Here is a 12,816-nt window from a genome sequence, read left to right on the forward strand (position 1 = left end):
CAGATTCCAACAGCATCAGCAGTCCTTTTGTCAGCCTTTTTCAGAGTTTTGCTCAAGTCCCTCAATTTCAGTCAGAATTTACCTGAAATCACAGAAAAACACACAAACTCATAGTAAAGTCCAGAAATGTGAATTTAACATAAAAACTAATGAAAACATCCCTAAAAGTAGCTTAAACTTACTAAAAACTATATAAAAACAATGCCAAAAAGCGTATAAATTATCCGCTCATCAGAAAACATCCAATTTCAACCAAATCTAATATGGGTTTCGCAACTTATGACAGAAATTGGAGAATGGAACACAAAAATGATAGGCAACAGTTTTTCATTAGAGATTTTACAAGTCATTTGCAAAATTCAAATTCATGAAGGTGGCAAACTGATCTGGAGCAGGAAAAGAAGGGGACTTAATCGTTAGTTTGGAATATAAAACTGCCTTCCAGATGTTTCATCCTTTAGTTGAGTTGCTAGACGACCGGTTCAAGAACAAAGGCCTATGGGACTCTATGGAAAGCTATTCCGGTAGTCTTCCAGTTCAACAGAAATTAAATAGAAGAATTGCAGCAATTTTCAATATATGTTCGTACTGCAATGAAAATCAATAATCCATCATGCACTTCTTTGTAGCTTGCTCACACTCAAAGCAAATATGACAATTAGCAGGAGTTCAAACCATATCTAGAGAAGAAGAAGATGGAAATTTTTAAAGTCTAGTGGTTGGAGGTAAGTAAGGGGATGAATGGATGGACTCATAATCGAAATCAAAAAAGTTTAATTGCATTTTTTATTTGACAAATTTGGACTGCAAGAAACAAATGGATTTTTGAGAAAACGGAAGCTACTCTTGAATCTGTGTGGAGAGAAGCAGTTGAATTAAATGAAGAGTTCCTTCTCCATACATGCATGCTATGATTTCTTTTCCTTTTCTTTTCTTTATTCAACATGTTTGTTTTATGTGTGTATTCTTAATGGACTTTTTGTACTTATTTTTATTAATGAATGCAAATTCTACTTTGGTTAAAAAAAATTGATAAGCACAAGTTATCTTTGAAAAGCTCCACATTAGACGCTTTTAAAAGTATTTCTATTTTTTAAAAGTTATAAACACAAAGACATTGTCTTTTTTATTTTTCAACGTAAAATAAGGAGCTTACAAGCACCTTTTCAAAAAGTTTTATCCAACTAATTTTATTTTAGAGGCTTTTTACCACACTACATTACTATATAGTATATAAGAAAGTATAGGAGAACAACGCTTTTTTTGAACAATGTAAATAATAGGTTAAAAAAAATTAATTTTAATTTTAAAAATTAAATTTTGAATTAATTAGGTTTAATCATAATTTTGAATCCTTTCTTATTTTTTTCGCAATCGCTCTCTAGCAACCCTGTGCCACTGCTGCCGCCGTTGTATCGCGACCCTGGTGCCCCCCGCAGCTGCTTTCTTGTTACTTGTTTCTTATCAACTAAGTCAGATGTTTCATTTTACTATGTATGTGGATGGTTCTTTTCATTCTAAAGTGGATGTGTATTTGGGTATACCATTAGTATTTTACTTGATTTGCTTGATTCTGCATGCATATGCTCCACAGGATGTTAATTTTACTATATATGTGGATGATTCTTTTCATTAAGATATGGATGTTTATTTGGATTATACCATTTGGATGAATGAAGCAAAGCGGCACGCAATGGAAGTTGCCTGGTGAAGACACGACGCAGCGGCGTAGAAGCAAAAGCAAAGGGGTAACATTAGAGTAGTAGCGGAACAAGGCCTCTGGCTCTGCGATGGTGTGACGTCACAGAGGGGAGAAGAAGTCGCGTAGTGGCAGCTTTTCTTGCAAGGAGAATAGGGGCGGCAAGAAGAAGAAGGTGCATCGGTAGCATCGAGAGCAGGGGGCGCGACGCAGAAAAAAAGAAGGTGCAGCGGCGGCGTCGATTGCAAGGAGCACAAGGGCGGCGCAACGCATGATAGAAGAAGGTGCAGTGACGGTGCGGTGCCTTGCTTCTTCAGAAGGTGACAACGATGGTGAGGTGCGTTGGTGACGGCACGATAGGGAAGGGGAATGAAGCAGCTATGGTAAAAGAAGAGAAAAGTGGAAGGTGAGAGGCTAGAATTGTGGTGGATAAATGGGGTAGAATGTTTTTTGTTTTAGTGGACTTGGAGTGCAACAGTCCATTATTTATGTTGTTCGTACCCTCATTGTTTACTTAGTAAAACTGATCATAGTATATACTAATACTTTGCTATTGACCTGAGAAGAAAGATTTTACTAGTCTTTCAATTTTTGACTATGCTATGTATACACCAAAATTAGCTACTAAAGTTAATTATCAGGATAAAATATATGTTGAAATATAAATACACATTAAAAATAAATTAAATCATACATATATTTATATACAAATGCATTAGTGACTAATTATAGTATACGAATAATATTTTTGCTTAATTTCAAATCTTTGGCACTACTAGACTTTATTTTTCCAATAATAATAATAATAAATTAATAATAATTTATTATTATTATTATTTGATAATGTCACTTCTATAATGTATTGTATTGTTTAGATTATTTTCAACCTTTTAAAAGTCTTTTTCCATAATCAAAATGTAAAATAAAATAAATAATGAAAATAGAAGATAATTTCGACAAATTACATAAAAAAAAATCTTTATCGAATTCATCAGTGACAATATCAGTCTTCTAATACTTACCTCTCCTAATATATCTATAGACTTGGTTAGTATAATAGAGTCTAACATAATGTTTCAACAATTATGTTAAGTTTATATTAAACTTCAGCTGATTTAATACGTAATAATACATACTAGCTGATTTGATGGCTGTAAGTATTTTAAATATTTGAATTAACACAACTTTGATGTATGTCATATGATAGATGAAGACGGAGGCCCAAATTCGACCTTAGAATTAGATGCGAAATCACTCATCTATAAAGAAGGTAAGGTAATTATTTGGTATTATTGACGAAGTAGTGCTGACTCTTATGATGAGATGATGATGGTGTTTCAGTTGATTGAATAATTGGAAAAGATGTGCAACAACTTGTCTATTGTTTGAGGAGTGAATTTCCTAGCAAACAAGTAACATGGCCTCTGAATTCCATTCCATAAGCAAGGCTGTCTTTTAATTTCTTTCTGTAGTAACAACAACGTAAAACATACATGAGAATGAGATCACAATTTGTTAATTTCATCAACAATATAATGAATGAGTGCATTTTATTAAGATATATATATACCTTCATGTTGCTGGTAACGTGCATGCTGACATCAACGGACTGCATTGTGCAAATAGAAAGAGTGGTAATAGCTTCAAAGAGTTGCTAATAAAATGATATATATAAGCTTCAAAATATGTCAATTTGACAAACACTTGCAATTTTCTCAAAAAGCTTGCATAAACATTTATAATAAATTAAGTAAATTATGCTGTTTGTTTTTAATAATGTATTTAATCGAGATAATATTAAGTTTAATTTCTGAAATTTATTACCGTGCTCATCAAAATAGTTCTTAACTTTTAGAAATGACCAAATTGATCTCTAAATTTACAAATTGCGAATTTCCATTACGTTGTCTCTAATTTAACTGATGCATCAAAATACTAACATGAAGCGTTATAGTATCATATTAGAGATGCTATGCTGGCATTATAATACTTCATATTGACACTATGTTAACTGCAATTGAATTATTGACAATAAAGACTCATAATTTATAAATTCAAAAACAAATTTGGTCATTTCCAAAAGTGAAGGACTATTCTAATCAACGTTAAAAATTTTAGAGACTAAATTAGATATTACCTCATTTTCAATCCATTTTTTTTAATTAAAAATAGATTTTTTTGATGTATAAAAAATAAGATGACATTTTCACTTAGGACTAACCGATATATTGTTCAAGAGCTGGTATGTAACATCCTCAACCCCATATGTCTTGGGATGCCAGCCTCTTTTGGACCAATCAACATGTGTTACTGACCAATTTGCAATTCCACCCGGATCAACAATCTATAAAGATTTAAGCCAATCAGCTCACAGAAAACTGTTAAAAATAAATAGTACTACTTTTAAAATACTTACATTAAATTCTTAAAAAAGGAAAAAGAATCTTACATTGAATAAGGTAGGTAAGTACTGCTCATCTACTATGCAATATTTCCCTTCAAACCCAAGCTGCATTTTCAAGAATATTCACATTATATATATAAATTACTCAGACAACATGTTAAAATAGAAGTCAATGCTAAAGTAGGCTTTTCAACATAATAATATTTTAATCCTATTTTTAATAAGAGTTGAAACTACAATTTTTTTCCAATGAATCAAAGAAATCTCTATCTCTGATCTGTAGGAAAACAAAAACTACACCATATATTACAGAGAAAAGATCAAACATAAAACAACTTTAGATGTTTAAATGCAACAACACTTAAGAAAATTGATTAATGATAGAAATTCATAGATAGTTATTTTCATATAAAGTTTGTATTTGAAAATTGTTAGATAATTCAACAGATTTAACTAATTTATTATCTAAATTCTCAATATTAACTTCACATAAATTAAAAATAAATGCATATAAGTTTTCATCTTGATTAAGTATACTCTCTTATGACAACAACAATGTTGAATTCAGAAACTACACCTTACAGTAAGCTCGAAACTTCGAGTAATAGAGGTTGTCGGCGATAACTACAAGAGCATGTTGCCGCTTCAAAGTAAACCACTGCACGCATAACCAGCCACATCAATACACACGTTTCTATCAAATATTGAATATTCCAAGCAAGTAATTAAGTAGCTACAGTATATTTTTTGGATAAAGTATATATTTGATTCTTAATATTTGTAATTTTTTTAAAATCTTATAACGTTTTTTTTATTTTTGTTTTTAATATTTTTAAATTTTTAATTTTGTCGCTAATATTTTTTATTTGTATCAAAGCTACTTTTAACTAATTTTTATTTTGTCTATAATATTTTAGATGAAGTTAATATTTAAGAACAATTTTAACGTAAATAAAAAATATTAGAAATAAAACTAAATAAAATAAAAAATTAGAAATATTTAAAAAAACACATAAATATGAGAAAAAATGTATCTTGCTAAAGTCCTTCATCTGAATTTCAGGTAGCATGTGTCGTGAATACCTACCATTGCCTTGAGGACCAATGTCCTCAAAGCTAATGACGAAAATGTATGAAAGGAACCAAATTAAGAGAAGGAGCGCAAATATATTTGAACCCGAAGAATGAAAAAGGAATACATACCACTCTACAAAGCTGACATTTGTATTGATCAAGTAGTCATAAATATAGCCAAAACTGTGCAGTGGTATACAGCTGCAATACCCATGTTAAAAGTATCAGAGCCCTCAAGAAATAAGAATCAGATTTCGCCTAAATTTTAAATCCGGAACTCAATGTAAAAATATAAACATGGGGAGATAGAAGTAAAAGATTTTTATTCCCATTTAAAAAGTATAATATTCTGTATCTAATTATTGGAAGGTTGTTAGATATTCTAATAATAATTTTAGTCATTAATTTTTAGCATAATATATATTTTTTTCGTCTTTAAAATTTATTAAAAGTTTACATAATATCTCTAGCTAACTTTTATTTATTTTAATTTTATCTCAAATTTTTTTATTTGTATAAAATATATTTTTGATAGTTAATTTTTTAAAAAAGTTAAAGACTAATTTAGTAATAATTTCACAAAAACAATATTTAATACAAGTAAATCAGATATAATTATCATGTATTATTACTGAATTAGTTTTAAAGTTGATACAAATCGAAAATTTTAAAAATTAAATTAAAACAAAATAAAACTTAAGAATATTTTTAAAATTTTTACTAAATTTTAGAAACAAAAAATATAGTTTACTCTTAATTTTATTATAATATATATAATTAAAACCAATGATTAAAAATATTTCTGTAATACTTGATAATTTTTCAATACTATTTTCATACATAAATAAGTTTTTGTATTTTGTGTTTGAGAAAGAGAATTGAAAGTGTGATAAGCTATATTTGACCTGTCAGAAAGTAAAACAAAGCGTTGGTTATGAGGATCTTGTAGAGCATTTGCAAGCAGTCTCCTCTCTGCATCAAACATAGAAATATTGCCCCAATGCACCTGCAACAAGTAAGGCAATTAAATTTCAATTATCAGAAGCTTATCTTTATAAAAATCTTAATTATAGGTTACATTGGATGCACCTCATCACTGGGTATATCCTGATTAATAAAATAGCGGCTCATACGAAGTGGTTTAGTCTTGGATGAATGAACATAAACAGAGAACTTCCCTTCATGTTCCTTCCAAAATACACAACACATTACTTCAGGAAATTACTTTGTTTGTAAAACAATAAACCATTAATTATTTATCCCACAAAACATATATGATGATGACAATTTAATTAGTCTTACCTTTGAAAAAAACAGAAATAACCTATGCATGGTACTTTAAATAAGAATAATGCTTGAGAAAATGGCCATTTTATATTTTAAAATATATTGTCAAATTAATTAAATACATTTTATTTTTAAGGGATCACATGCCTTTTTCTTCTTTTAAGGGATCATAATATTTTAGAAACTACATTAGTAGTTTACCCGTTATCATAAAACGATAATCTACTACCATATATATAAGAGAGTAAAATTATTAATTAAGGATCATTTTAGTATATTTATGTTATGTTAGTTATAGTGACTATAATGTTTTAAAAATATCGTTAAAAATATTATTAAAATATAAAAAATGATTTTAATTTTAATAATATTTTTTAACTACCTTAATCATGATAAGTATAGACATATACTAGAGTTTCACCGATTAATAATTGCTTAGGAATAATAATAATACCATAGCCAATGAATTATAACTCAAATTATATAGTCTTTCTATACTTACCTAAAAGGTTGCGAGTTTGGATATTCCTATTTTTGATAAAAAAAAAAAAAACAATAATGACATAATAGAATACGTAGTTCAAAAAAAAAAAATCTTACTTGGAAAAACTTATCCCACAATCTCTCAAATGGCAAGGAACCAGGGGTCAAGAACATGAAGGCAATTTTGGGATTTTTTGAAAGACAAGGTGCATTCAAAATATCCCTAACAACAACATGTGATGCAATCTCATCATTTGTATATTTCCTTTCAATAGCAGGTGGTGGAAGATAATCACAACTATCAGGATACTTCTCACACTTTCCACATGAAGAAAAAGGGATGTAACAAACCAAAGTTCCTTTTATTATTAACTGATGAATGAAATAATAATAAGCAGATAGTAGAAAAATGCAAAGAAGTAAAATCATTGTTGTTGGCTTCTTCATTGGAGAACGGTGGCGTGACCTTGTTGTCAACATTTGCATGTAACCCATTTCACTTCCATTGTTTCTCTTCAACATTATTGGCCTTATTTTATATCCACCTGCCTCAAAACACAAATATGTTAAATTATTCCGACATAACAGATTTCATTATTTTACTGTAAAGTATTTAATTATTCTGATAGCTATTTATTCTACTGAATATATGTATAATTTAGCGGCTACTTTTTATTTGTTAAAGTATACTTTTTGTTTTTCAATATTTACAAATTTTTAAAAATATTTTTAATGTTTAATTTTATTTAATTTTTCTTTTAACATTTTTAATTTGTGTCAATTAAAATAAAATAATCAACATAATTTTTCCCTTAAAATAAATGATAATAAATTAACAAGTTGAAGGGAAGAGAAATGAGATGGCAATAATACCAATAGCGCAGGGAAGAGAAGAAATTCAAGCGAACCGAAGAATAAGCTTCCCTTCAATGCAATAATCTCTCACAAATATTACGAGAGACTGAAACCAAAATCTCTCTCACTCTCTTTAAAAGGACATGGGAATGAGAATTTGGTAGGTATAATCCCTAAACTAATTATTTGATTCTTTAAAGAATGATCTTTTTATCAACAACTGCAATATATCAATATTAAAAATCAGTTTGTGATCTGTTCTATAAAATTACAGTGATTACGGTAGTCAAAGTGCACCATCCATTAAATATTGTTCTCAATTGACTCAAATAAATTTGGTCTTTACAGGCATTAATGAACCATAATATATTGCTTTAAATGACTTTATAAAAAGACAAAATAAGTATTTATATCCATAAATAATAGAAGTAAAATATATTTTCAAAAACTAGCTAAATTGATATTAATATTATACTAGGATAGGTAACCGTTCTATTCAATTTATATTTTTTAGAATTTTTAAAATTTATTCTTTAAAATTCATTTAATTTGTGTATATCGTATTTTATTGTATAAATATTAATCTTGGATATAATTATTTAGATATTTTTAAATAATTTTTGAACATAGATGATGTTTTTTTTGTGTAAATACTTTTTAATAATGATTAATAAAAATGACGATGTTATTACTATATAATAGTATAAATTATAAATAGAATAACTAAAATAGGAGTGTTATGAATTGCATCAAACAAATACTTATATTGTTATTATGGCATTATTTGAATACATTAATGGAATAATGATAAGAAACAAATATTGAAGAAGCCATGTATATGCTCTTTATAAAAAAATATGTATGGCCATACTAATTAAAAAATATAAAGAAAAAATTTAACAAATTTAAAAATATAAAAGAAGCAACGTAACATAATAAGAGACCACAGTTAAAATATGAATTTAAAAAATGAGCTCTTGATTACATAGTATCATTTAAAAGAACAAAATAATAGTAGAATGACAAAAACAGATTAACATCTATAAAGAAAAAATGAGTATCAAAATGCTACTGTACTTGGATACTTGTTTGATTTGGGTTCAAGACCATAAGGCCATTTTTCTCAACATGGGTGGCGAAAAAAGAGAGTAAAGAGGATTTCAGGAGCGATGGTACAAAAATAAAGAGGTGATTAACTTAATCAAATAGGTATGGATAACAAATATTTATAGCTCTCCAATATTTAAATTAACTGGAAGCTGAAGTGTTGTAGATATTCAATCGTACAATGGCAGCAGTGTAACACCCTAATTTTTGGCATCTCATGATCGTACTAAAAATTCTGGCGTTATTTACCTCTAAAGCTTTTTATTTATACTATCTTTATTTAATATTGGGCCTTTTCGAATCCAAACCGAAATTTTATTCAAAAAATTGAAATGAGACTTTATTTTAAATCACTTAACTACAGAAGTATATATTCACATATTTTTATATACATAGACTTATTCAAAATTTATCAAATACAAGTCCTGCCCCTCTAAAAAAATCAAAACAATAAATGACGAGGGGAAAATAAAATCTAGAACTAAACCAAATACAAGAAATACGAATACATATTTACATAAAGCTCTGATACTTAGTCGTGGCTCCGCGCCAAAGATTCCTGAACCTATTGCTGAAATGGAAATCTATAGGGGGATGAGAACGTCGTCCTCGCATCACTACAAGAAAACACATCTATTGCCACGCTTTTAAAGCGTGGCGAAAAGCTGAAAAAAGCGTGGCGATAGCTTTTCGCCACGCTTTTTGAGAGGTGACCTATAAAAGGATGGCAGTTGCTCTATCGCCACGCTTTTTTCAGCCTATTGCCACGCTTTTTGTTTGCCACGCTTTTTTACAAACTGCCACTTGTAAAAGCATGGCTATAGGTGGGAAATATGGCCACGCTTTTAAAGCGTGGTGATAGGTAGAGATATGGCCACACTGCTAAAGCGTGGCGATAGGACAGATCTGGCCATGCTTTTACAAGCGTGGCAGTAGACAAGATATGGCCACGCTTATAAAGCGTGGTAATAGAGGAGGTATGGCCATGCTTGAAAAGCGTGGCAACAAGAGGAGATACGGCCACGCTTTTAAAGCGTGGCAAAAGGGAGGTATGGCCACGCGTGTAAAGCGTGGCGAAAGCGTGGTAATAGAGGAGATATGGCCACACTTAAAAAGCATGGCGCAAAAGCTTAGATACGGCCACACTTTCTAAGCGTGGCAGTAGACAGAGATATGGCCATATGGCCATGTTTTTAAAGCGTGGCAAAAAAGATGGTCAGTAACCTAATTCCTTTTTAATTAATCTTCATAAATAAAACCTTACATGAATTCATAGATAATTTTATAATTTAGTCAATGACCAATAATCAAGTAATCCAACTTTCATAAAATTGTCACCAAAATAAGTGTGTGATCACATAACAACATACACTAACAAAATTCCAAAAGTGAAAGTCATAACTACTCATGAATTCCTAATACATGAATTAGGAATACACATAACTACATACACTAACAAAATATCAAAAGTTAAAGTCATAACTACTCATGAATTCCTAATACATGAATTAGAATTCCTAATCAAAGTCTTCTTATACTTCATGCCAAGATATAAAAACTTCATGTATCATTGTAAGCTAAATTGTTTTGACCTGTGCCCTGTAAAATAAAAAACACAAATGAACAACTACAAATGAAAAATGGATAATGCAGTAAACTTCAACCCACTAATTTTTCTAACAATCAGATTTGACATCAAACTTAATTTTTGTAACATAAAAAGCATTCACTTATTAACAAATAGCTTATTGTTCAATAAATAAATCTGATTTATAGCATCAATGAAAACGTGATACAACATTCATGTTCCCTCAGCCAATGTTTGATATTCTATTGTTGAGCCAAGCCTAAACTTAACAAACTAAAACTGAAACATATATTACTTATTTTTAACAAAATAAAGATGTGAATGTGGCATAAGGTCTCTGGCAGTAATTTAATTTTGATCATGCGCCTACACAATATGATGATATCAGCCAGTACCATTAATATCTCTCTAACATTTTACAACACACTATGAAATTTGAATCGTGCATTCAGAATTTTCAGATAAAAGGAACCAATAAATGAAACAAGTGAAAAAGAAGATACAAAACGAACAACAATGGCAACTAGTTCGAACCTTCCAAGTTCTAACAAACTTAACTCTTTCCACCAGTCATAGTTATTCAAAATCATATTAGAACCTTCCAAGTTCGAATTCAGCAACAACAAACAAAATTGAATTACTTGGTTATATTCCAACATTTTTATTAATAAAAATATTATAATTTTATCTACATCATCTTTGTGCGGAATGTGAGTTGATTCGAAGGAGCGAGGAGTATTTCTTGCTTTGCTACTTGAGGTATCCAAAGGAGAATCTTGGGCAGCTTGAACTAAGACTGCTACCTCTTCATCGCTCATTCCAGGGTTGAATTGGTGCACCAATACCTTTAATAAACCACATACACCATCCATCTTCTTCTCTAATGATGAGACCTTAGTGTTATATTCAACTTTTATGTGGCGAATCTCCTCATCTTTTTTAAGAGAGATTCTTGTAATCGAAACCCCATAACAACAAACTCGACCTAGTTGGTCCTTTCCTAACACTCTTACAAATGCATCCTCTTCATTTTCTCCTGCTTCTAAGCGGTTCTGAAGTTCAGTCTATCAAAAAGCAACAACCAATAAGGTTCAAAGTCGCATTAACTCAATTTAGATAGAAATCACATCAGAATTCATAATGTACATATCCAAAATACAAATACAAATAACTCACAATTGTGGCTTGTGTTTTAGCATCAATTTATTTTCCTTTTTTACTTTGCGAGTTGCTATGAAAACTTCAGCCCTTGATGTTTCTTCACTGTTCTCTTTAGAGTCGTGCTAGAGTACATAGAGAAAAGTTTACATGAAGCATACTAACTAGGCAACTACACCATGAATACATATAAAAGAGAAATCACATAGAATAAGTTATATTACCAGCTGCTTATGCACTATTCCAAAATTTGTGGATCCCATTGGTGAGGACATGTTTGTTTCAACCTATTTTAAGTATTCTTAGCAGAGATAGCCTAAATATAAAGAATCAATGAAGAATCAAATTTCTTCAAAACACATAAGTTTAGGAACATGAAGAATCAATGATAGTATGCTTGATGGTATAGGAAGAAATAAAAGGCAATGTTACCTTGATGGCCGGAAGACTCCAATACCGAATTAGTTTGCGAAATTGAACCTCGGAAATCTCTAATGGTCGGTTCTTTATCATTTCTTTCTTTGTGTTGTACTTCACGAAATGCTCTTTTTTTATTTCTGTCTTATATTTTTTTCATGCACCACAAAATCTCCGCATTACCCATGTCTTTGAACTTGTGGGAAGAATAAACTTTTGCTATGCAACACAACACATTAGAATATCAATGGTTAGCACAAATAATGTGACAAATAAATTAAAAAAATTATCTATAATACTATATTTACATACATTGGCATACTCCCACATGTCCTCTTTGTTAGGCACACCATGCCAACTAATATATAACAAAGTCACAAAACGAGGGTTTCTAACTATTGTGCCCAATAGTTGGTTGTGGTCAGATACAACTTCGTTGGTTGGACCTACAGGCTGTTCTTGAAATAATTCCACCTCCTGTCGATCATTAAAATCTGTGGCATGAAGCTTTTTGCACATAGTTTTTCCACAGGTTTTCTTCTTTATTGTGCCTAAGTATGAATAAAATAACATAATTCAATTGAGAAGTAATATAAGCTCTAATTAGACAATAAACTAAACAAGAAAAGTACCTTCATTACTAGTTTGTCCTCCACTACCCGTATCATTTGCATTATCATCAAGCTCATTTTCTTCATCTTCCTCATCTTCTTCATCTTCCAAATTTATCCCATGTACCTTAAA

General features: G+C 30.1%; 1 protein-coding gene across 1 annotated transcript; it reads right to left on the reverse strand.

Moving 5' to 3' along the window:
* Positions 1 to 2,857: 2,857 nt before the first annotated feature.
* LOC107483897 (glycosyltransferase BC10-like) lies at positions 2,858 to 7,487 on the reverse strand. The gene is made up of 10 exons (XM_021140303.2): positions 7,065 to 7,487; positions 6,267 to 6,365; positions 6,083 to 6,183; positions 5,307 to 5,378; positions 5,137 to 5,219; positions 4,681 to 4,769; positions 4,149 to 4,208; positions 3,921 to 4,043; positions 3,270 to 3,308; positions 2,858 to 3,165 (listed from the first exon to the last, which is right to left on the reverse strand). Exons 1-10 carry the CDS (start codon positions 7,467 to 7,469, stop codon positions 3,037 to 3,039), a joined length of 1,200 nt encoding a protein of 399 aa, XP_020995962.1. The 5' UTR covers positions 7,470 to 7,487; the 3' UTR covers positions 2,858 to 3,036.
* Positions 7,488 to 12,816: the final 5,329 nt, after the last annotated feature.

This window comes from Arachis duranensis, chromosome 4, assembly GCF_000817695.3.
Source record: "Arachis duranensis cultivar V14167 chromosome 4, aradu.V14167.gnm2.J7QH, whole genome shotgun sequence".
In the NCBI taxonomy this organism is placed as follows: domain Eukaryota; kingdom Viridiplantae; phylum Streptophyta; class Magnoliopsida; order Fabales; family Fabaceae; genus Arachis; species Arachis duranensis.